Raw genomic sequence first — 27,084 nt, forward strand, 5'->3', positions numbered from 1 at the left:
CACACACATACACACACACATACAATACTCTGGATCTGCTTAAAACCAAGGTAGGAAAAACTTTATGCTTCAGTCTTTCAAAATATATATGTTAGATACGGAAATCTGTCTAAATCAGAATATTGAGGTAAGACTGTAAACTGTGCGGCTTTTGTATGTGCCTGTCATGTTCATTATGTCCGGTCGAGACATTGTGATCATTAGTATACCATGATCATACATACTGTACTGTACATACACACACAGCAAAGGTCTGAAAGTGAATGAGGACAAATATGTGAAGAAAGACAATTCGGTTCTAAATCATCAAATGATTGGTTGTAAGGAAGCAGATTTTTTTTAGGATGACACCAGATGATTGTCTATCTATCTTTGCATTGCAAATCTGAAAGCATCATATTTCATTAGCTTGGTTAAAACTGCATAAACTGTAGGAGTAAGTGAAAATATCTTATGTTCTTTAAAGCCTGTTTTTCTGAAATACAATGTAGATACATTTAGGTTTGATTATGATTAATTTGAAATAAACTATTAATTTAAATAAGACTAAATCTACTTAGCTACTTGTGCATATCCTTTTCTACATTAACAGCACAGAAGTCTTCAAATGTTTTACAAACCTTTTAAAGCTTTTTTGGTTTTCATATTTGTCATTATGTACTGTATGTATCAAAATGATATAAATTGGCAATTTAACATATACAGTACTGTGCAAATTAAATTTATGAGAATTGAGAAATAATGTTTTGCTGTGACATACTCTGAATCACCTAAAGCTACAAAATTTGTTGTTTATGTAACAGCCTTACGATTCCCAGCCAGGCTCGCGTTTGCTTGTTCTCCCCGTGCTTGGTGGGTTTCATCCGGGTACTCCGGTTTCCTCCCACAGTCCAATGATATGCAGGTTAGGCTAATTGGCGTTCTTAAATTGCCAATAGTACATGAATGGGTGTGTGAGTGTATGTGTGTGTGCCCTGCGATAGATTGGCACCCTGTCCAGGGTGTACCCTGCCTCGTGCCCTAAGTCTCCTGGGATAGGCTCCAGGTCCCTGCAACCCTGAGTACAGGATAAAGCACTATAGGAGATGAGTGGGTGAATAAGTAACAGCTTCATTTTCCCTCTCGTCTGTTCCAACCACTCAGCATTCAGCAGCACCAGGATACGAAATAATGATTTATGTTGAATTAAAAGTAGATTTCTTTTTTTTTTTTTTAAAGAAAATGATTGTCTGTTAGTCGTAAGTGCAAACAAATTTTTTGATATGTGGTGTACACATCAAACTTAAAGGAGATTCCAACTCCTTTCACAATGTGATTTGTGTGGTTATATAATATGAACTATAAATAATGAACTATAAATGACTACAGAACCAGATGTTTCATCGATTCAGTGTTTTACGGACAAGTCTTAATGTTTGCATATAGCAAAATATGAGTGTACATAAGCAAAGCAAATAAAGCTCAGATGAAAAGGCAATTTAATTTTCTGTTATTTATCTTGGAGCACAGTCTCTATGATTATTTAAAGTAAAATTTATATATATATATATATATATATATATATATATATATATATATATATATATATAGTATATTATAATAAATTTTTTTAAGAAAACCCAAAATTCAGTATCTCAGAAACTTTGAATATTACTCAAGACCAAAAAAAAAAAAATACTAATTAATGAAGAAATGTTTTATGGACTTTTTAAAACTATGAACATGTACAGCTCTAATTACTGGGTTAAGGCTCCCTTTGCATATAATAAATACATTAAATTTTTCTGAGATACTGAGTCATAAGTAGGTCAATAATAAAAGGTCATAATCTTCAAAAACACTATCAATGAGCAGTTGTATTATTTCAGTCTGTGTGTCTATAATATACAGTATGTTTCACTGAGGTTTTTAAATTGAATTCCTGAAATAAATCAACTTTTGAATTTTATTCATTTATTATTATCTGTATTTATATAAGTTTTTGCACCATTCTTGATTCATGGCTGTGTTCTTAGGCAAAATTGTACTGTAAATGAGCCCACTCCCTTGGCTGAGAAGTAACCACACACAATAATGCTCTCACTGTTGACGTGACACAGGACTGATGGTAGCTCTCACCCTAATACATTTCAAGAAGGGCCGCGTGATAAGTTAGAGCATTGTGCGAATGTGATTGGATATAGTAATAAAATGGTTGCATTTTATCAGACCTGGTGATCATGTGCATGATAGGATATAAGTGACAACATTATAGATGCATTGAGAACCTGACACTCTTCATCAAAGTGTGACATGACCATAGGCAGCTTTTAAATAAGAGAAAGGCAGACAAAGTCAAAACTGTGTTCGAAACCCATGGTGAGGTTATCAGGCAAAAGGTCAAACAAGGAGGGCAGACGCAGCAGCATGAGCAAAGAGTGAATCAAACCCCGGAAAAACGAACATGATAACAAGGCTATAAAAATAATTGCTGGGTACACTGGGAATTGACTTCACAATGAGCTTTGGTCAAGTTTGCATGATTAAAACTCAGGTGAGTAAGGTGTTCGGAATTGCAGCTTTATTCTGGGACATGACGTGTTTTTCTGACATTTTAAACTTTCGCCCTAACATACAATATGAAACTGCAGCATCTTTAACTTCACTAATAATATGGAATCATTCTTCCGTCATCTGCTTTATAAACTCAGATGATGCATTTAATATAGATGCATATAATATATTTAGATACATAATAAACATGGACGAGCAGCTGGATCGTGTGAGTTGAACTATGAACTGTATATAAGGTGGAGTGTGGACTGTAGTGTGTCATTTTATTACTTCTGTTTGTTCATTGCTGAGCAACTAGATTAACTGTATAAAACTGAAACTAATTAAATTTCCTACACACACTAATTGCATTTTTTTCTGCTACATTACTGACACGAGAACAAGTATATGTGATATCTTTACTGTGTGTGATAAGGCATTAAATACACAGCACAAATTAATGACATCATTTCCAAAATGCAAACTTTAAGCCAAACCTCCATTCTAAGATTTTAAGGTGATAAAGTTAAACAAATCGATTCAAGCTACAAGACGGTCACTTTGTCTGGTTTTCACTGATGCTTTTAAACTTTAAGCATTTTTCTAATCATAATGCATCCGTGCTGTTTTTATTTTTGTTCACAGATTTGCACAGTGAAATAATTTCACCAAGAAAAACCCAATGAAGGAAAATATCTCCTATTGCTGTGTAATGGAAGAGGCTGATCCGGCCAACGTGGCAAACGCCAACGTCTTTGAAGTGAGTTCTAAAAATCTGCCTGAATGCGTTCAGGATGCATAGTCATGTACAAGTTTGTTTTTAAATATGTTTGAAGTCAAGCATTTACATGAACATTAGGGCTGATATTGTATCATTGTGTGGTTTGTTTCTGTGTGTATATTTGGCCCCACTGCTCAGATTTCAGCTATATATCATCTCACAGTGTGGCATGTAAATAAGATAGGTATGGCACAACAGATGCTAATGTCCCCTGTTTTTTCTCTTAGTGGGTCGTTCAAGGTGATGTTTCAGCTCTGGATTACCTGAGCAAGAAGAGTCAGACTCAGCTGCGCACTAGGGATGAAAATGGAGCCGGACTGATCCACTATGCTGCCGCTAGTGGGCATTTGGACATTATTCGCCTGCTTGTGTCTATGACAGGACCAGAGGGTGAGTCGTAAATCTCTCCATGCCACTTACATACAGTATACATGGCACGATGTAATGAGACAGATTAGGCTTTTCTCTTTGCAGTGGATTAGCACCTTGTCTCGGCTCGTGCCCAAGTCTCCTGGGATAGGGTCCAGGCCCCCAGCGACCCTCTACTGGATAAGCAGTATAGAAGATGAATACACCAGCTTCGTTTTCCCTTCATTATCTAAACCCAAGTCTCAAACTGAACAGTCTACAAAAGCAAAAACAAATAACATTAGGTTCCACTTCTCTTAGCATAAAACAGAAATTTAAAGCTACACTAGACACATGTTTACCGAAACTGGACAGTTGCAAAAAAATTCATAAAAAATAATAACCTTTTCTGATTAAAACATTAGTACAGTGGAACCTCGGATTACGAGCATAATTTGTTCCGGTGGTGGGCTCATATTTTTAAAACACTTGTAAATCAAAGCACATTTTCTCATAAGAAATAATGGAAATAAAAAGTATTTGTTCCACAGCCCAAAAAGATAATTAACACAAAATGTAAAGTAAAAATGAAACAAATTAACCTGCACGTAACCTTAAAAAAAGTAAAAATAAATCTTGACAGATAAGTGTTTCCATTTATGCGCACAGACGCTGTGTGTGTTTTTCTCTCTCTTGCGCTGCTGAGTGTGTGTTATGTAATTCTGTGTAAAATTGTGTGTGTGTGAGTAAAGCACCCCCTTTCTGTTTCACACACACACACACACACACACACACACAAACACATTAAAGGCGAGAGAGAGAGAGAGAGAGAGAGTGAACCGACACGGTTTAAATTACGTGCACACACACATAACACACACACTCAAACACTGACACACACGATGAGAGAGAGAGAGAGAGAGAGAGAGAGAGAGTGTGCGAACCAGCGCGGTGTCAAATTACGCGGGAGCACACACGTAACACACACACTCTGAAGCGCAAAAGAAAGAAAAACACACACACACACACACACACATGGATGTTGATTATACCAGTAAGAGACGAGCACTAAGACCCAGCAGGGAAGATGACGTTGGCTCAGTTGTGATCACGTGATGCTCGGCATCAAATCAAGAAGCGCATGCGTGATACATGATACTCGGTGCTCGTAAACCAAGACAATGCTTGTTTTCCAAGTCAAAATGTATTTAAAATCTTTGCTCGTCTTGCGGAACACTCGTAAACCGAGTTACTCGTAATCTGAGGTTTCACTGTATCCACTCAGTTTGACAATAGCAACAGGATTCTTTGAAGGCCTTCCCAGTCACAGAATTTGATGCAACAGAGCATGATTAGGATGCTACAATGTCAAAGGAAACATCTTGTAAAATCCATGGCATGAGGAATTAAGGATGTTCTGAGAGAAAAACCTTCATGTACACCCTAGACAGGGTGCCAATCCATCGCAGGGAACACAAGCACACACATACAGTACAGTACCACATTCAATTTGGAAACACTACTTAATCTAACCTGCATAGACTGTTAAAGGAAACTGCAGAACCCAGAAATACCCAATCAAACTCCACCCACACTAACCCAAGGTGGGACTCGAACCCCTTAACTCTGGAGGTGCAAGGCCACAGGGCTAACCACTATTTTACCATGTTTGTTCTCCACCTATTCTATTTACCACCTATTTTATTTACCACCACTAAGTCACCAACTGGAGACTATCCCAGGGACTTAGGGCATGAGGTGGGGTACACCCTCAATGGGGTGCCAATCCATCACAGGGCACACACCTACGCATATTCACACCTTCATTTACACAGTATGGGCAATTTGGGAAAACCAATTAACCTAAACTCCATGCCCACAGCAAAACCCATGCATAACATGGTGGGAATCGAACCCAGACCCTGGAGGTGTAAGGCAACAATGGTAACCACTAAGCCAAGGCAGACGCCCTGTCATATTATTGATGTATTGACAGCCCCAGGATAGTCCATTATAGCATAATTGCAATTATTAAAAAGTAAAGTAAACAGATGAAATCAACAAAAATGAAAAAATCACTAAAAACAGAGGAAGTGGAAAGAATGCATCACAAAAACGCAATGAACAATTTTAAAAATCTATAATATATTGGTGTAACTTCTATGACTTTTTTTTAAAGTTTTTGTTAGTGATCCAAAATCACTTTAAGCAGCTTGAGGCTGCTATAATACATGAGTTTATATTAAGTGATTTTTATTTTTACTGTTTTTTGTGTGTGTACTATATAGAGCTGGATGTTCAGGATGCAGAAGGCCAAACTCCTCTACATTTCGCTGTAGAGAAAAACCAGGAGTCAAGCTGCTCACTGTTGCTGGAGTTGGGTGCCAATCCAAACATTGTAAACGCAGCCATGATGGCACCGATTCACCTGGCTGTCAGCAGAGACCACAATCACCTGGTGCAGGTCAGTCTCTCAGACATTTACTGTAGTTACCTGGTACAGATCAGTCAATAATACTGCATCACTATGCTACGCATATCACCTGGTGCTGGTGACTAAAAACCAAGCTTTCACAACTGGCCCATAAGCTCCATTGCCTGAACTTACAGTATTTACCTGCTACAGCACAGGTGACCCACAGAGATATCCAGCTCAGATGTCTCTCACACATTCTGTTACCTGGTACAGCTGAATTGCACTCAGACACTGATCTAGTACACTTTTTATTTGTATTGTCTCAGGTTCTTCTATCCTGCAGTCAGACAGATGTGAATCTGGAGGGAGATTTGGGAAACACACCTGTAATGTTTGCATGCTGCCACAATAACTGTGAAGCTCTCGACTTACTTGTGAGTATACACATGTATTCTTTCAGGGTTAAAGAACGTTTTTGATAATTAAGATTTTTTTTTCTTTTTTTGTACTTGATATACACCAAACCTGCAATGACATTGTATCGTGGAAGGGTGTCCACAAGATTTTGGAATGTTTCTGTAGGAATTCGTGTCCATTCATTCTGTAGAGAATTTATGAGGTCAGGCACTGATGTTGCACAAGAAAGCCTGGCTTGCAATCTCTATTCCAGTTCATCCCAAAGGTGCTCGATGGGGTTGAGGTCAGGGATCTGTGTTAGGACCAGTCAAGTTCTTCCACCCCAAACTTATTTAACCATGCCTTTATAGTCCTTGATTTATGCACTGGGGCACAGTCATGTTGGAATAGAAAAGTGTCTTCCCCAAAGTGTTGTTACAGAGTTGGAAGCATAGCATTGTCCAGGATGTCTTGGTATGCTGAAACATTAAGATCACCCTTTACTGGGAATAAGGGGCCTGATTGAAACAATTGAATTCAATAATTAACAGACTTTTTTTTCTGTATTACTTTCTCCTATAAAAATGAACACCAATATCCATGCATCCAACTGTAATATTTGCCAAGTATGAAAATAAAAATATATGAAGTAATCATTCTCGATTGATTGTGTTCTCTGGGTGGAAGGAAGGCCTTACTCTTTCCTCTATCAATCAGACAGACACTAACCAACCATGCATGTTAAAGACCAGACCCTAGGGTTAGGGTTGATGTTTCTTTAGAAACATGGTGGTCCTCGTGATTCCCATCCCTATAGGCTAGAGGTAGCATTTGGTAAATGACCACATTGATAGAAAAAATATTATAGTCATCTACCAAAATTGGAAGGACATTTTAAAGGGGTTAAATGGTGGACGCATGTACATCCCTTTCTCACCTTCTCAGAATTGCTGTCCGTTTGATTTTTTTTTTTTAATAGTTAAAACATGGAGCAAAGCTGTGTCATCAGAACAAGCTGGGGCATTATGCGATACACACCGTGGCTTTTTCTGGAGCCAAGGACGCAATGGAGGTGTTACTGCGAAAAGGTGAGCCTCATTGAGTCTCTTTAAAATGATTTTCTCAGAATAGTACAATATTGCTGCATAGTCCCATAACTATAAGTTATAACTATTGCGCCTGGTGTGAAGAGATGTGAAATGGTTATGATTGCATTGTAGACCCAAAGTTGTGCAATAGTGCAGCTATACGTATCACACTTATGTAATGTTCAAATAATGGAGCCTTTTAAGGAAGTATGGTGTGTGTTTTGGGACTTATCAAATTATGTTCACATCCCTTATTCTGTACCCTGCATGATGCTTCTTCTCTAATAGGGAGTAGGGATTTATTTGGTTTTTTAGTTCACAGACATATTGCTCATGCAAGAGCTTTACCTTAGAAACGTAGAAGCTATAGTAGGAACGTTTGCTCCATGACTTAAAATATCAGAACATAAAAGCCTGCTGCTTGGGGTGAATGTAAATTTTTTTTATTTGCAATGATTTACATTGAGAGACCTATCTGAATGTGCAGACGAGGTAGCCAAATTCAACAAAAGAACAGGAATAGGCAAAAAAAAATCAGCAGTCTAAACACTGTTTGCATGAGTCATGGCTGTGCAAATTTGCGGCCAAGGCCCTAAACAAATCGCCATTACGTACTTTACATTTATATAAGGCCGTGCAAAGTCTGTTGGTGTGATTCAGTTGCACATAGCTTTTGTAGCATGTTTGAATGTACAGTATTATCATACAACAATAGAAAGCAAAATATTATAATATTGTACATTATTGGTCCTTTAATATTGTATAGGTTTTCCTTTCCTCAACTGGAAGGCTCTGATACCTCATGGCACGACTTTACTGTAAAAGCCTGCTGTGGTGTGTTGCACCAGGTCACTGGCGGAGGATTCTTTGGTTGCTGCAGATTGAGCAGTAGTGACTTGTTTGTTCCATGTGTGCTCAATCAAACCCCGTGTACCACACACAGCACTGGGTGTTGCTTTTTTCTTGTGGCCGGCATTGACTTTTTGTGCTGCATTGGGTTTTTGTGAAATCAGAGCAGTCGGTCGGGCCTATAAAAGTGAAAAAGTGCACATGTATTAATATATTTCAATTAAGTGGAGGGTTTCCACTCAAACAAACCATGCGAGTTTAATGAAAATAAATATTGGTAATAATCTAAAAATATATATTTAGGCTAAACTAATTCAATAGCGTTATGTATGTTACCAACTTAATTTATTTTAATAAAATAGATATAAAATCAATATGTAAGTGAAAATGTTGACATTGATATATCAATATACAACATATGATACTGTATATGAGTACATGTATGTGATATACTGTATGAGTTCCCAGTGGTCCTTATGGTCCAGGTAATGTGATTTGAAATAGACAGCTGTAATGTCCAAATAATGTTCATGAAATAATCCATTCTGGCAGGGTCCATGAAGATGATTTTTTTTTTTTTTCTCTCAATTAAAAAGTACAAAAAAAAATTGAGAAACTGGGTATTACATAAAATATAAGGGTGTAGAATAAAATTGTACATATAAAGTTTATGTAATTCATATCCTATCTTTTTGCCACTGTCTCTCTCTGTTCCAGGAGAAGAGTTGAGTGTTCCTACCCTCAGGCACATTAATTATTTGGACAAATCCAAGAGCAGCCCACTTCATTTAGCTGTACGAGGCGGAAATACGGAAGTGATCAAACTTTGTATCGCTAAAGGCGCGAAAGTGGACCAGCAACAGGTTAAGACGTACATACACACATGCACACACACACACACACACTTTTTCTTACTGTTATTATTGAATCCAATTAATGCTATGCCATTTTTATTTATTTGTACTGTATATTTAGAATATAAAAAAATAATTAGATATCTCTATCCTTGAGGGAACACTGACATGCACACAGAGTTTTTCTCCATTGTTTTAAAATGATTTAAACTTACCATGATGTTATGAAATGAACTAATCGATTTTACACTACAAGTAAAAAACTACTGTAACTTGAGGGTAGCTCATCTGATATTTTTCACAACATCCCAATCTCGCTCCCCCTTGTCCATCAGTGGCAAGAGACCATGATGATGTCAATAAATAGTTCTCACTGTATCAGTATCTGGCTTGTGCTTATTAGATTTAGCCAGTTTAGTTAATGGATGGAACAAATATGTGGCAGAGCGTTTACTTTCGTTTACTGGTCCAGCTCTACACAAAATCATAAAAACTTGGGAATTTTCAAATGAATTCAAATGAACTTTTAATGTAAATTTCTGTACATGATCTTTAGGAAGCAATTAAGCAGGCATAGACTGAGCGAGTGACACCAGGCTACTGCAGGTGTCTTTTTAACTATATGTCCAGCCTGATCCAGGCTAAAAAACAAAGGACTACAGTACATACTGATTGTTATATACAATGAATTTGCTATATAACTATATATATATATATATATATATATATATATATATATATATATAATTATACCTATATAACTATATCTATATCTATCTATCTATCTATCTATATATATATATATATATATATATATAGATAGATAGATAGATAGAAAGATAGATATAGATAGATAGATATAGATAGATATAGTTAGCACTGTCACCTCTCACCTTGCACTCTCTAGGTGTGTTTCCTCCGGGTACTCTGGTTTGCTCCCACAGCCCAATGCATGATGGGTGCATCGCGTCATGTTCTTTTCTTCCTACCCTGACGCCACCATCACTCTCAAATAGGTTCAGTCTAAAGTAATAAGACCACATGACATTTATCCATTGCTCCCCAGTCAAATATTTATGATCACTATTAAATTTAAGTTTTTTTCTACTTAGTCTCACTAACAAGTGGTTTTCTTATAGCCACTGCTGATGAATCTTTTCTTATCTTGTCCCATTGTGTGTATACAGTATGTGGAAATGCTCTTACGTTCCCTATTAAACATGGCTCTGATTTTTACTGTGAATCTTTTACCATGTATTACTACAAAGCATTTAAGATTAAAAATTTCTTAAGATTAAGAAGTTTTTTTCAGACCACATTTTTTCCACATGTTCTTACAGGTTTTATTAACGTTGGACATTTTGTAACCTAATTCTAGTCATTTCAAATGTTTCAAAAAGTGTTCTTGATGCTTAATGCAGTCGAATAATTTGATCTTTCTGAAATGACTTTTTTATTTATGCAATGAGAAAGAGTCAGCTGGAACACAGTTTCTGTTTCTGTTCATGGGTGTGTGTGGTGTGTGTGTGTGTGTGTGTTACAGTGTGACAAATCCACAGCACTGCATTTCGCATGCACACAGGGAGCGATGGAGGCCGTAAAAGCAATGCTGCTTCCTTATAAGAGAAGGATCGATGACATCATCAACATCAGAGATGCAGCGAATCAGACGCCGTTACACAGGTCAGGCTACTGTACAATGGACTTCCAGCCTTCTGACTAAATAGCACACAATTTTGCAGTTTTGCCAAATCATTTTTAAAAGTCTAGCGCAGATTATTCAGTGTATTTGGGAAATCCAAAAATTCTATACGGGTATCAGAACCCCTAGCTCAACTGTCTGAATGTTACAGTATGTCCCTCATTGTTTTAATTATCATTTTTTTCTTATTACATTTTTTTAGTAATGTAAAAAAAATCTAAAATGATTCTAGCTATCATGAAAATCAAAAATCCACACATTTATTAATAAAGTGCTAAAAAAATTAGAAGCAAATTGTAAAAATATACTCCAATAATGCAAAAATGTGTGTAGCTTTTACATTCACCGCTCATTTAAATTGCACATGTTTGGTAGAGTATGTCTTCCTCATATACAAATGATATTTAATCCTTTTTAAAAATCCTGGTCGTCGCAGTTGATGTTCTCCTTCTGCTTAAGGAATGTTAACAGGGATTTCACCATCAGGCAATGCACACAGATGGATGAAGAGTTGGCGCAAGTTGGAGTTGGCGCAAATGAATCGCTTGAGACCGAGACTGTGTTGAGGAGTACCTTTGCATAGAGGAAGAGTTACTCTACCAACATTTGCAATTTGAATGTCAGTTAACAGTAAACTTATTCCTGCTTTTGCATTACTTTCTTTTTATTTATTTGCCTTGCTGTATTACAGAGCCACACTGTTTGATCATGTGGAACTGGCTGAATATCTCGTCTCAAAGGTGAACCAATATCAATCATATTCATGTTAAGTCTTATCAAAAAAAAATTGCAGTACAGTCACTTCACCGCTGTACATCCTTGTTGATTGTATTTTTGTTTTGTGAAGGGAGCGGACATCGATTGCGTTGACTGCAAAGGTTTTACCCCATTACTCCTGGCTACAACAAGCAGTGCATGGAAAACGGTTTCCTTCTTGCTGTCTATAGGTGCATTTTGTTTATGATTATACAGTTTACAGTACCATACAATTTAGGATCAGTTTACTGTTGATGCCTCTCACCTCTATGGTTGGTGTTTCGAATCATGGCTCCGGTCTGTGTGGGGTTTGAAGGTTTCTCCCATGCTTTAAGGGGTTCCTCCAACTTCCTCCCACAGTCCAAATGTAGTCTAACTGGCAATTCCAAAAAGACCATAGTGTGTGTATGTGTGTAGATGTGCCTGTGCCCTTTAATGAATTGGTGCCATATCCAGGGCCCTGAATTCCAGCATGTAAATGTGCGGCGGAATGTGTGAATACAGTATAGCTTCGCTCCACTCATTTGATTAAAGTTGTGACATTCCAAATGTATTGTTGCCCTGATATTGTTTAAATTGCACACCCATCTTGAAGAAAAACCACAAGTAACATCATGAGTGTTTACATTATCTCTTCCAGGTTCAGATTTTAGGATTAAAGACAGAACTGGACGTAACTTCCTGCATCTCGTCATCTTCCAACCGAAAGGACTGAAAAATCTACCTGAACACATCTTACAGGTACTACAGGAATAGGAACGTTAATTCCAGAACTGAAGCTGCCATCTAATAAATGGCTGGCTAGCTAGTCCAAAATAAATCCATTTCATTCCAGAATAAAGACATGTGGGAGCTGATGAGCGATGAGGACTTTGAAGGCTGCACTCCTCTACACTACGCCTGCAAACTCGGCATCCACGACTCTGTTAAAAACATGCTGGGGTGTGAAATCTCCCTGGGCCTCAAGTCAAAGGAGAAAAAATCAGCTCTTCATTTTGCTGCAGAGTAAGAGAGCATCTCGTACATAATAATAATAATAATAATAATAATAATAATAATAATAATCAGCAACACAATAGATTAGTGGCTTAGTGTGTATGTGTGTGTGTGTGTGTGGAGTTTGCATGTTCTCCCCATGCTTGGTGGGTTTCCTCTAGTTTCCTCCCACAGTCCAAAGACATGTGGTCTAGGTTCATTAGATTACCAAATTACCAATAGTGTTTGGGTGTGTGAGGGTGAGCATGCTTTTGCCCTCCAATGGGTTGGAACCACATCCTGAGTGTACCCTGCCTTGTGCCTGGGATATTTTCCAGATCTCCTGCAAACCTACAAGGATAAGCACTAAACATAATAGATGGATGGATGGATGGATGGATGGATGGATGGATGGATGGATGGATGATCAAAAGTACAGCATTATATTTTTAGCTGACCCTGGTTAAGGTAACCATATTCTCTAGCTTTAGATTATTATTTATTTTATGCCTTTTTTTAGATACGGACGAATAAACACGTGTCTCAGGATTTTGGAGACGATAAGAGACTCACGTTTGCTAAATGAAGGTGATGAGAACGGCCAGACGCCGCTCCACTTGGCCTCTAGGGGGGGCCACATTAAGGTGGTGGATCTGCTGCTCAGGAGAGGAGCGCTGTTCCAGAGGTACACCATCCTGATGTTTAAAGCAGTGTTCTGCAAGTTCACATTACAGCTCACACACAGTAAAATGAACTGGTTTACATTCATACTGTAGCTCGGAATGCAGTTTCTTTCTGTGGGTCCTTCTTCTATCCATTCCATATCCATATCCATTCACACAAGCCTTTCGATTCGCAAAATCCATAAGTGCCAAGTGGATCCTCAGAATCCCATGATCTTGGGAAAATCCCTAGGGGTTGACACGACAAAGCATGGCTAGCTACAAACTCAGACTGGGTACCAGTTCACAGATGCACCCTGATAGCTTTCTGGTTTACTTAAGCAATATCATTCTCAAGGTTGTGCTGTTGTACTAAATATTGGCACGGCTGTGATGCAGTTGCGTGTACTGTACGGGGGCGGAGCCTGAGTCCCAACGGTATCACAGACGTGCTGATATTCAGTATTACAGCATGACCTTAAGGTATGATATTGCTTTTATATTTTTTTTAACAGATTGTAATTAGTTTGTTTATTTAACAAGTTATTTTGTTTCCTCAACACATATACATCCGCATCTGGTGGAACTAACTAGACGCGACTGGTGAAGCTGGCCACTGACAGTTGGTATAATTACCAGGGATGAAAGTAGTTATAAATTCTTCAAGTACGATGGGGTAAAAATGTGATAATAAACCATGGTGGTGGTGGACAGTCCTGTAATTCTCATACGGTTCTCATTATGTCTCCACTTTCTCCACTTTAGCTTCTAGCCTCAGCCAACTCTGATACATTATAGATCACCATTCGTGGAATGCCTCTCGCCCAATCATATTACTCGGTCAGAACTGTAATTGTTGTATAATAACACTATATAGGCTACTGTAGCAAGCACGCTTCTGTAATCTGTCTGCCATGTTCACTTCAATTGTCTTATGAATGAAGTCCTTGGAAGTGGTCAAGTGGTCCTCGGTCAACAGTTGACTTTGGACGTAGACATAAGGTTTCTTAAATTAAGCCTCATAAGTATTTGCTTATTTAAATACAAGCAGTCACTTTTTTGGCAAAGCTGTATATGTCAATGTACTGTATTATATTAATTTTTGATAAATAAATTGGGATTTTTGAGAAATTATTGGGATAATAATCGATTGATTAATTTCAACAAGTTAATAAAAAGAGAGTGTTTTAGAGTTATAGTGATTATTTTTATAAATTCTGAACTGTGTGTGTGTGTTAATGTGCAGTGACTATAAAGGCTGGTCGTGTTTACATCATGCTGCAGTGGAAGGATACACACAAACAATGGCTATCCTGCTGGCAGCAAAAATCACCCTGCTGGATAACACAGATGAAGATGGGGTATGGTGTTTAAAAACAACTTTTTTCATTAACATTTTTCACATTAACAATTTCATTTTTTCAAAAACAACAAATTTTATTACAGCTCCATACCGTTATGTCATATTTTAATCAGCTACTAGAATTTTATTGATTTTGATCAATCTTGGTCAAGCTTTGGGTACATCAATTTTTATTTTTGACCAAACTGTCTCTGTACAGAACACCGCTCTGCACCTGGCCGCACGTGAAGGTCACGTCGCAGCTGTGAAGCTCTTACTGAACCAAGGAGCTGAGATCCTGCTCAATAATAATCACGCCTCGTTCTTCCATGAAGCTGTGCGCAACGGGAAAAAAGATGTAGCTAACGCCGCTATTGAGAATAAGAGGTGAAAACACACACACATACAAATTTCATTGTTAATTTTTGGTGAAACCCAGGCAATCAGACACAGTTCTTGTGTTTGTTATTAATAGTTCATTTTATATTTATATACTTTGCTTAGGGCTGTATTCAGAGTTGAGTTATTTTAATTCTCTAAAGTTTTATACGTCAGTACTTAAACAAATGATTAATATTAAGGAAATACCATTTGAAGCCAGTAGAAGATAAATAATATGACCCCATTTTTTTTATTTTTTTTTAAGTACACACTAGCCCCTTTTCCTCCAAGGCAGTTCAAGAGGTAGTTCAGAGATGGAGCCCAATTTTGAACCAGTTCTTTGTTCTCAGACTGTCAAAATCTGTCAGTTTAGGAAGTTCGCTATTAAACCAGCAACAAACATGAACTAGCACCTGGTTCATTTTGGTGAAAAAGGTGCTACTGTTTCTTTTTCCATATAAATGAAATTGAAAAACCCTCTCTTAGATTGAAGTCGGAACACCATGCAGGACATGAACTTATGCACTAATGCACTAACTATAACTACTAAGCCTATTAACTTTGCACTGTGGTTATGATGATGCTATTTTATTTGATTTCCCTTTTTTGGGGGTAAAATCAATCATCACTTTAAAACAAAATATCACCTAAAATCAAATAAATAAATGAATAAATAAAACACTTATCAACTTGTTAATGACTTGAATTTGTACACATATTGTACATAATTTGATGAAGTCGTTATTGAATAATGGCAGGTCAGCTGAGATTTTACAGCAGTTTAGAATGGGCTACACTCGCTGCGCTGTGCTGGATTTAATCGAGTTTCTACCTGGATCGACAAAGGTATGTGCTTTTTTTCTTTTAAATACATTTTTCAATTTTGGGGGGTAAATACTTTACAAATGGGACCAGAAGTACATGGTATATAGTATAAACTGATTTGACAAAACATTAAAAGTACTAACAGGAGAAGTGTATAACACTGATTCTCGAAGGTGATTTGTCGGAAGCAGGAAAATAAGCAAACCTAAGGATCTGAGCAATTTTGACGAGGGCCAACCTGTGATGACTAGATGACTGTGCCAGAGCATCTCAAAAACGGCAGGACTTTCTGGGAAACAGAAGCACCTACCTTGGTTCCTGGCATATTCTTACCTCAATACTGTTGCAGATTAAGTGGCAACGGTATTCCCTGATGGCAAGGGCCAGGATAATGTGTCCTTCCACACTGCAAAAATTGTTCGGCAATGGTTGGGGGAACACGACAATTTGCTCATAAGTAAGTTCAAGGTGTTGACTTCACTTTCTAATTTCTGAGATCTCAATCTGTGGGATGTGCTTGACAAAAACTCGGATCCCTGGAGGCCCCACCTCGCAACTTACATAACTTAAAGAATCTGCTGCTAAGTTCTTGGTGCCGGATACCACACTTCCCCATCAGATGTTTTGTGGAGTCTATGACCCAATGATTGAGGGAGGTTTGAATGTTATGGTTGATCAGCATATGTACGTTGATTGTTCATGTGACCTCTATAGACGTTAGCTGAATATGCTGATTTGCAAAAATGACTCATCTCATACGCCATGTCTGAGATTGTTGTAAAAAGTCCTTTTCTGCAGAGAAAACCGTTAGATCAATACATGCATGGACATGCGGTTTGCACTGAACAAGGCATAACAAGTCTCCCTCTTTGCTTTATACTCTCTTTGTGTGTGCGGACAACTGAGGATGTTCCTCTCTCCTAATATAACTTGTTGCCAGAACAGCGAGTTCCAGATAACCACTACCCAAACATTTTTATTTTTCCCTTGATGCAACAAGAGTAGAAGACTTTTTGTACTTCATCCTTAACCGTGTTATCTGCCTGATTTTGCACAGAGTGCTCACAAACGTCACAAGTATGATAGGAGCTGTTCTTCACTCTAAGAGTATGATTACACTATAACCTATAATCAGCAGTTAGTTTAATCGTATGATTACATTTTTCTCTTATGTTGTATATATTTACCTTCACATTTATGATCTGTGGCAGATGGCCTTATCCAGAGCAAGATATTGTACAAGTGAATTGAAGTACATCCTGATACCATCAATCTAAAAACTCTGCTGAGGCTTTTTTTATTATTATTTAAGTACTTAAGGACAAGGTCATTCTTTTAAATTTATTGAAAGCCATCTGTGACTCAGTTGTGATTTTGCTTTTTTTCCACTTGTCAGAACAAAAAAAGCATCTTGCTGCATATCTTCCCTAAGAGATGCCACCTACATGTATAGAAATTGAGTCCTTTTTAAGTTATTTATTAGAAATTAACATGAACATGTCAAGTTAGCAGTGTGAGAGGACAATGACATAGAGTTGTCCAAGAAGATCACATTGGGATGAATCACCTGGAATGAACAGCAATTCAGTTTTTCTTACAAGGGCTTACATTTTAGTCAACAAACTACAATCTAGATGAGATGTCATGCAGAGACCTGAGTGGAAACATGAGTGTCTAAGGAAGGGAAGGAGAGGATGAGTTGAGTGTCATCAGCATACCAGTGGCTTGAGAAACTTTAGCAGGACATGACCTTAATGAGAGTGACCGAGTATTGAGCCTTGTGGGACACCAGTGGAGAGTGTGAGTGGAGCAAACAAGATAGTGAGCAATCCACTGCCATGATCTGCCACAAACATGTGGTTAACTAAGTTGATGGCATTTTGTATGAAGTATTGTTTGTGTGAAATGAAAGAACTAGAGAGAAAATAAATTGTTGCATTTAAGAATTTTAGAAACAAACACATATACAACAAATAATCACTTATCAGTCATTAGTGCATAAACATTTCGAGTTGAAAGAAGTATCTGTTTCTTTAAATGATGAGCTATTATTGATTTTTCACCATACAGCATCTTCTGGATCACTGCATGACTGAATCAGAGCATGACCCAAACAGCACTGATTACCATGTATGTATTAAAAGTGCAAATACTGTACATACACATTGGTTTTTATGAATACAATACATAAAGATGTATAAAATACTGTATATTACAAAGTCATAGTTAAATAATTAATTGTATTCCAACCACAATATGTTGATAGCTCAGATTAAAAAAAAAAAAGATCCAGAGCTCATGGAGGAATTACAAAAAAAAAAAAAAAAAAGTCAATTAAAGAAACCAGACAATAATAATCTGCTATAAACACTAAACACAATGCACAATTAAACTGTAAACATATACATTATTATTAAAATATAAATTTTGATTACATTATTTTATTATATTATATAATTTGTATTATAATTAATATTATTTATGGATTTTATTTTTAACACCATTGAATATAGTAAGGTGCTCACATGTAACTACTTATGTTGGCAGATCACATACAATTTCCAGTGGCTTCAGGATCCATTAAATGTGCGGAAATCCCTACAAACAGACAAAACTATGCATATCCAGCCTCTGTCAGCCTTAAATGTGAGTAACAAATGAGCTGATTCACTTTTATCGTTGTATTACTGATGGCCACTGGGGCTTCTGGCTTTCTCAAAATAAAGATTTACAGTACTGTACAAAGTTCTTGAGCCACCCTTAATGTCTTTATATTAAATTAAATCATGCAAGTTTATATTTAAAAACTGAGAGCAAATGCTTTACTGTGACAGGCTGCAAAGTGCCTAAAGATACAGTGGATTTTAAAAATGGTTGTAGTATCAACCTCACTGTAAGTATCAACCTTTGCAGCAACATCATTTCCCCTCTCATCTGTTCCAGCTACTGCGTAATCAGCATCACCAGTATACAGTACTAATCACAGGTCTGATCATCCGTCATCATCGGCACCTGTTTCTCACTGGTGCATGAATTTTAGGGTTTTTTTATAGGTCATACCATAGGTCACTGTGTGGCCCAACAAACAAAAACTTGCCCAAAATGAGAGCCAAAAAGTTCTTCTCAACCCATGGAGAACTATTCCTTAAGACTACATTAACAAAACAAGAATATCTGTCTCTTTGTAAGCACAGTACTGTATATCTGTAATTTCTAAGAATAGTATTTTGACTGTCACAATTAGCACTTTTCTAATTCAGTTTTTTTTTTTGTGTTTGTGCAGGCAATGGTTCAGTACAACCGGCTTGAGCTGCTCACACACCCAGTTTGTCAGAAATACTTAGAGATGAAATGGTAGGCTACAATAAACGTTTAGTAATTCCCCCAAATCCCTAATTCCCTAGTAGCTCTTACAAACTTACAGCTTCAGGTAATTTTATATGTTTGGTTTATGGTATGAATTTAATATTACTAAATATCATGAATCACAATAAAGCTTTTTTTTTCATTAAAGGCATGAGTTATTTTTATGTTCATTCACTCCATTGTATGAGCTTTCCTAGACCTTTAGCATTTGCACTGACAGATATCAGAGAGAGACAGTAATTTAAAGATGCCTCCTTTAGATCATTGCTGCTGGACTGATGAGCTGAGACAGCAGCAAGTTCCCATCAACAGCATATCTCTAGGGTTTCATATGGTTGTTACAGCCTGTATAAAGTTGGCAAGGCACTTCCAAACACCATGTTCCCATTAGAGCTTGATGTACTGTACTTGATGGGTCTCCAAAGTTCCCCTTTTATAAGCCTTACAGGATCATTTAAAACTGAGTAAAAGAACTTCTTATGCAGTTTATGATACATAAAGACCCAGACCTTCTTCCTTATCTAAGCAGAGCCCTTGGGCAGTGTTCTTCACCTTGACCTTTAGACAGACTAAGTTGCCACATAAGAAAGTCTTTGTCAACTAAGTTTTTTTTTTTTTTTTACCATATTACCATACCATATATCCTTACATGTCTTCTCATTGCGGTGATGCCAAATGTTATACTGGCACTGTGCCCTAAATATATAAATATAGTTTTATTAATCTTATATATTGCTTGGTTTGCATGTTCTCTTACAGGAAAGCATATGGAAGTAAAGCACATTTACTCAACCTGGCTGTGTATCTGTTGGGCCTTTTGCCCCTCACCTATCTTGTCATCAAGTTGAAATCTACACAGTTCAGAACAGCGAATGGCACGGCCTTCACCATGGAGCCGGTATCCTTCCAAAAAGTATGCAAACCTACAGTAAATATATTATATTATATTATATTATATTATATTATATTATATTATATTGCTTATTACTAATAATTAATAATATATTGCTTAATACTAGCTCAGGCTATACAGTATACAGTATACAGTATACAGTAAATATAAAACTAACCCTCTCTGCCCCTCTATAACCCTCTTTAATTTGATCTCAGCAAAGCTTTTTTATTTCAATGTCAATGCTGATGGTCCTCATCATGAACATTTATGGCATTTGCAAAGAAGTGATACAATTAGCTCAACAGGTAACACACGCACACATAGATGTTGAGTATAGATGAACAGATATTTATTTCTATGTATTTAATATGTATTAGTAATATCAATTTGTCCCCAAAGCGAAGGACTTACTTTTTGGACTCCTCAAACCTATTGGATTGGGTGACAGCTATTTTTTCTCTGAGTTTTGTTACTCCAATGTTCTTCGGTGTGGAAGGGAATCTGCATTGGCAGGCCGGAGCTTTGGCAATTTTATTTGCTTGGATCAACTTTCTGCTTTACTTCCAAAGGTAACATAGCCATGTGAAATAATTCTGTAAATTGAAAGTGAAGCTTTTCTTTTGAATCCCACCCCCATAACCCCACCTTTTACTATAGCCACAGTAAGCTTATGATGCATTCCATGTTCTGACATCCACCAATAATCTGGCCAGCTAATGTCCATGGGTGGCGTATATTTATCGCCTCAAAACAGTGAACTCTACAAATTTAACAAGCTCACATGTTTTTGTATGTTAATTAAACTAAAGCAAATACTCCGGATTTAACATTTTCTTTCGATTGTCTTTGGAACTCAGATTGATGACACGTTTCTGTAAGGAATAATTTGCCGTTTCTATTAACGCAACAGGCCAGTTCTTACTAAGGAAAATACTTGGATCAGTATGTTAAAATGTGATTGATTGACTGATTGATTGATTGATTGATTGATTGATTGATTGATTGATTGATTGATTGATTGATTGATTAATTTGATTGATTTCCCTGCAGGTTTGAGCGCTTTGGCATTTATGTTGTGATGTTTGGAGAAATCATAAAGACACTCTGTAGTGTCCTTGTCCTTTTCATATTTCTGTTGCTGGCTTTTGGATTGTCCTTCCATGCACTGATGCTTCATCGGGTAAGTTGTAATTGTTACTAATTCCATATGTTTCATAATTGTTTTAAATTTGTTTTATTTTATGAGGGGCGTTCAAGTCAAACCAGGATTTACAATATTTTTTTTAATAAAGGAATAAAACTGAATAAAATTTACAAAAGGCTTCAAGCACTGTATAGTGATGAGACTTTAGCCGTAGAAAAACATCCAAATGATGCAAATAAAAACAAAAAAAAGCCATACATCCGTACTGTAATGGCGATCCCAGCCAAGGTGGTTTTGAGCCCACTGCAGTCGAACTTGTGAATATTCAGCGAGTGGAAAGCCTGATCTTTAAAAAAAAACTAAACATAACTTGTCCACAACTAGCAACAAGTATGGGTCATTAAAAGAGTTCCTGGGAGGCCAGCGTTTCAGACATGAGGCAGCCAGTCAGAGCTTGGCAAGTTCTGCAGATACAAATGGACCACGGTTCTTTAAATCTTCGAACTCATAGATGGAAGTACAATACACGAAAGTAGCTCAAGTGAAGACACTGCAGTGCACCAGATACCAATATTTACAATTATATACAATATTTTCCCTGGGCACATAAATGTATATAATGCCAAAGTCCCAAATTATAATTTTCATACTTCACATAGTTCATAGTGCAAGATAGAAAAAAACTGCTCTAAGACAAAATGGCATCCGGGATTTCCCTTGCAATTTAAACACGCAGAGACAACGCCTACCAGTAAAACCTTGGATTGCAAGTAACTTAGTTTGCAACGTAGTTAGCAAGTTAAGTTAAGCAAAGCAAAGATAAGCAAAGTTATATGCTTTTTCTGCCGAGCCAATGATCTGCGCCAATGGGTATTCTCTCCATCTTTCTTCCTCTCTGGCTTTCTCTGAATCTCTCTCGCTCGTAAAGTTAACATCTGTGCATGTGTGTGCATGTGTGTTTGTGTGTGTGAAAGTTATCCTACATAATAACCCCCCGCCCCACTCCTCCTCCTCTCCCTCACACACAGCCCGATTCTTTTCAAAGGTAAAGTGCAGTTAATTTTGTTTTATTTTTACTTTATATTTTCTACAAATAATTTTTATATGAATATTTTTGGGTTGTGGAACGAGTCATAAGGGTTTCCATTAATTCTTGTGGGGAAATTCGCTCTGAGACATTTCACTGAGATTCATTTCCTTAGGCGCAGTTATGGTTTTTGCCACATGATGCCAGTGTGGGGAAAGGGGACAGAGATTTAGTCAAGTGGATTGGTGGATTATTTTATACTGTATTTTTGTGTCAAAGATGTATAAGACTCACTTTGTCAGACTTAAGGACAAATTCGACTTATGAACGTGCTCCCAGAACGGAACTCATTCGTAAGTAGTGGACAACCTGGACATTAGTGTAGTAGGGGATTATATAGAGAAACAAAGTGAGTTTGTGTTCTGTTATTCTGCACAATCAAAAGTCCCAGTTTGACTCGAACATGTTGAACAAATGTTTAAAATTGTCTTCTTTTCCAACAAGAAATGTATGCTACTCACCTGTGTCTCTAATAAACATGAACGTACATTTACTGAAAAGCATTTTTATTATAGAGAGAGAATGATCATTGGAATGATGTCAGTATATCAGTGACTTTTTATTCCCTTTGTATTAATTTTCTACGCCAACTCATAAAAGGACTATTGAAGTAACTGAAAGTGTTTATTTAATTAATTTATTTATTTTTATTCAGGACGAATTCAACACAGTTGGTCTATCAATGGCACAGACATTTGTGATGACAGTTGGAGAGCTGAATTATGAGACCTCATTTCTGGAAGCACATGATCAGGGGCTTCTGGCTTTTCCGATAATCACCTACTATGTTTTCGTGTTGTTCATCCTCCTTATGCCAATCCTTCTCATGAACTTGATGGTACGTGTTTAAAATGTATTAATGTACTTCCATGCACTTCATTTTGTTTCAATTCACATATAATCTGTGCATGACTGTGTACTTATTAGTAGTATTGATCATTTGCTTGAATTTGCTCATGGCTCAGATTGGTTTGGCAGTTGGGGACATCGCTGAGGTTCAAAGGAACGCAGCATTGAAAAGGATCGCAATGCAGGTGTGACACTGATTGAAGGAAAAATGTTGAATTAATGAATTAATTAACAATATTTAAAATCATATAAGCCTATATGATAGCTTTCATGTGTCATTCACTCTTACACAGATAAATCTTCATACTACTCTGGAAGAGAAACTGCCATATTGGTTTATGAAGAGAGTGGACAAACCTAGTGTCACGTTCTACCCAAACAGAAAGTGTGCAAAGTTTCGGGTCAGTAAATGCATCATGGAAGTTGTTTATTCTATTCGTACTGTATTTGTCTACATTATATTTTAAAATGCTGCATTACTCTGTTACTAAGAGGTGGTATCAAAAAGCTTTGAGACTGGTTTTTTAACACGGCATCAGATGACAGCACAAATCATGACACAAGTGTACATCAGGAGCCGTGCAACTCGAGCTGTTTTTTACCATGCATGCGATTTCATCATGGACAGCAAGTTAGAACAAAGAGCGAACATGAAATTCTGCGTGAAACTGGGCAAATCTGCCATGAAGACTTTCGACATGATCTAATGATTCTGTGCTGCAGTGAGTCGTTCAAGGTGTTTCGAGTGGCCCACGCACTTTAAGAACGGAAGGCGACGAGAGATCAGGAAGATCTTCAACGAGCTCAACCCTGAAAATGTTAAAACCATCCAGCGACTTGTGCATGATGATCATCAGAGAACAATCCACAACATCACTGTCATTGTCAGTGTGTCATACGAAACAGTCCGGGAAATCCTGATGTGTGATTTGAACATGCACATGGAGGATCATTACCAGTGACGAAACTGAGACTAAGCAAAAGTCTTTACAGTGGAAGAGCTCATCATCTCCATGACCGAAAAAGGTGAGGCAGGTCCACAACTCGACTAAGTGCACGCATCATTCGTGGCATTGTGCATCAGGAATTCCTCCCCAGACCGCCATTAGCAAATTCTACTGCCAGGTTTTAAAGTGTCTGTGGAAAGACGTCTGGCTGAAGCGCCCAGATCTTTGGCGTGTGAAACTCGAAAGGTTTTGATACCACCTCCTATGTTACATTTTTGCAAAATGCTTCTATTTTTCTTTTATGTAAATATTTAATATAGATTGTCTATATTTGTCTGTGTTTTTATGGACTGCTTCATGTACAGGGCATGATGGAGCAAATCTTTGGGACCGTTAGCCCAGAAGGTGAAGTGCACACTCGTTTAAACACTCAGGTGACAAAGTCATGCCCGTTGGAGACGGAAATAATGAAGCAGAAATACAGGTGAGAGTTTATCTTACTGAAGATTATAATGTAAGTGTTTTGCATTGAGTAAGCCCTTATCATTCTTATTCAATGTTGAAGGCTATTTTGATGACAAATCAAATGCACAAAATTTCTCCCACATCTCAAATATAGCCAATCAAACTAAATATCTCACCTTCACCCAGTGTCCTTCAGAGAGATCACAGAAACTCTCAGCACCTTACTCTAGGATGAGAGTTTGCTTATTGACTTACTTGCAACCTAGATCCTTATCCTCTTATCTAATAATCCAAAGCCTCTTCCCTCATCATTTGAATACCATCCTTCCCTTTTTCATCCCACCTCTTTCACTTACTCAACTCTGTCCACTCCCCTCTCACTGTGGTCACGCCAGCATCTCATATATCCAATTTACATGGTTTATTAAAAAAATCCAATTTCAGCATATACATTTCTGTTATAATACTTTTTAATACATGCTTAAGCCTACTTACAATAAAAATTACAAAAATCTTGTTTATGACCTGTGTAGTATGTTAAAACTATTGGAAGTATAAATATTTAATTTTAACTATGTGCGATGTACCACTGCGCGTTCGTTTTGCCATTATTATAAAGGGTCAACATAAGCAGCACTTAGCATCGTCCATACCACTTTGCTAGCTAAAACACCAGTGGCCGCACATAAGGACACTGTCCTAGCCTGTTGCCTTGATATACTGTACGTCTTCATCTATCCAATCCTAGCATTTATCACAATCCCCCTTTCTTATCCCCTCTTATTCCTTCTGATTGTTCACTTCTCTCAGTCTCTTCTCCCACATACCCAATCCATTTTCACTAATTAAATCCCCCTTTATATCTCAAACTTCACAATCATACCAATGCCCTTCTTGGTTTAACCAATCCATTTTAACCAAACTAACCCTACTGACTTGTTAAAAAATAAAAACACTTCTTAATATAGTATGTTTCTATTTATAGTCCTCACATTGGATTAGTTCATGTTAACACAGACCATCTCACTGCTTCTTTTTGGTTTAAAGGCTGAAGCAGATTTCTTCAACGTTGGAGAAACAAGGCATGTTATTGAAACTCATTATACAAAAAATGGAAATTACGACAGAGGCAGATGAGAACGACGGACCCGACGATTTCCGGTCCATCACCGCTACAAAATTACACAAATCCCGCTGGGTTCCTCTGATGCAAGCTCTTAGGGTCAGGAAGTCACAATCAAAATGATGATGATGATGATGATGGTATCTTTAAAATGTTAGATGCATATTATAATAAACATTTACTGGGAAAACCTTATATTAAACGTTATACATAAAAACGTATGTGAATAAACCTAAAATATATGCATTTAACATTAAATCTTTTTTATCATTAAATCTTTCTAATACCAGTTTATCAATAATTACAATTTCCCTTTGGGATTGATAAAGTCTATCTATCTATCTATTTATCTATCTACAGTATCTACAGTGTGGGGAAATGAGGATTCAAACAATCTTATAGTTAATATATAATACTGTGCAGAAATCTTGAGTCACCCCTCATTTCTTCATATTTTGCTTTATGAATTATTCAAATATAAAAAAAAACATCTAACATAAGGCATGTTATAATAACCAGTGAGAAACAGGTGCAGATGATGACAGATGATCAGGCCGGTAATTAGTATAACGGTGATGCTGAATGCTGAGTGGTTGGAACAGACGAGAAGGGAAATGAGGCTGCTGATGAGGTTGTTACATAAACAACCAACTTTTTTAATTGCGTATTTAAGAAGTTTAATTTTTCTTTAATTTAATTCACATTTTAATTACATTTTTATTTAATTAAATATAATTTAATATGAAGAAATTAAATGTGGCTCAAAACTTCTGAAAAGTACTGTATATATAGAAACTTAGGGCAAGAGTGGAAATGTACTGTACTGTACTTTTATTAATGGTCACCATTTATTATATGATTAATTATAATTAATTTATTATTTTAAAGGAAAAATAAATTTTATGTAGAGAATAAATATGGAAATATAAGCATGTTGTTAAATACATTTGTGAAAATCAGATGTTAATCCTTATGCCTAAATGGTATCTATTATTGGCTAAATAATCTATAAACATAAAATATAAATATTTTTAGTATGTTTTATGATATTGAATTCAGTAGCTCACATTAAAAAATATGTTGTGGTGTATACAATAAATATGGATTGTAATCACTTTATTAAACAGTATAATTATCAAAGATGATGCTATTATTAATGTTTTTTCTTTTACTTTTTTACATTTGCATTTGAAAAACTGAATAAGAAATTATAAGAATAATTTAATATAAAAATAATAGGAATAAAAAAAAAGCGGATGCCCTTCCTGGCGCAACCCTCCCATTTTATCCGGGCTTGAAAC

The 27,084-nt window shown here is 36.8% G+C and overlaps 1 protein-coding gene across 1 annotated transcript; it reads left to right on the forward strand.

Moving 5' to 3' along the window:
* trpa1b (transient receptor potential cation channel, subfamily A, member 1b) lies at positions 1-25,906 on the forward strand. The gene is made up of 28 exons (XM_053487434.1): positions 1-50; positions 3,178-3,292; positions 3,541-3,703; positions 5,950-6,125; positions 6,404-6,511; positions 7,453-7,561; positions 9,128-9,273; positions 10,808-10,947; positions 11,658-11,706; positions 11,814-11,913; positions 12,363-12,463; positions 12,558-12,727; positions 13,218-13,382; positions 14,606-14,720; positions 14,922-15,088; positions 15,841-15,928; positions 17,978-18,037; positions 18,455-18,553; positions 19,191-19,261; positions 20,033-20,186; positions 20,384-20,473; positions 20,568-20,737; positions 21,219-21,348; positions 23,055-23,237; positions 23,365-23,433; positions 23,542-23,649; positions 24,561-24,679; positions 25,708-25,906. The coding sequence occupies exons 2-28, from the start codon at positions 3,215-3,217 to the stop codon at positions 25,904-25,906; spliced, it is 3,327 nt and encodes a 1,108-aa protein (XP_053343409.1). The 5' UTR covers positions 1-50; positions 3,178-3,214.
* Positions 25,907-27,084: the final 1,178 nt, after the last annotated feature.

This window comes from Clarias gariepinus, chromosome 26, assembly GCF_024256425.1.
Source record: "Clarias gariepinus isolate MV-2021 ecotype Netherlands chromosome 26, CGAR_prim_01v2, whole genome shotgun sequence".
NCBI classification, from domain to species: Eukaryota; Metazoa; Chordata; class Actinopteri; order Siluriformes; family Clariidae; genus Clarias; species Clarias gariepinus.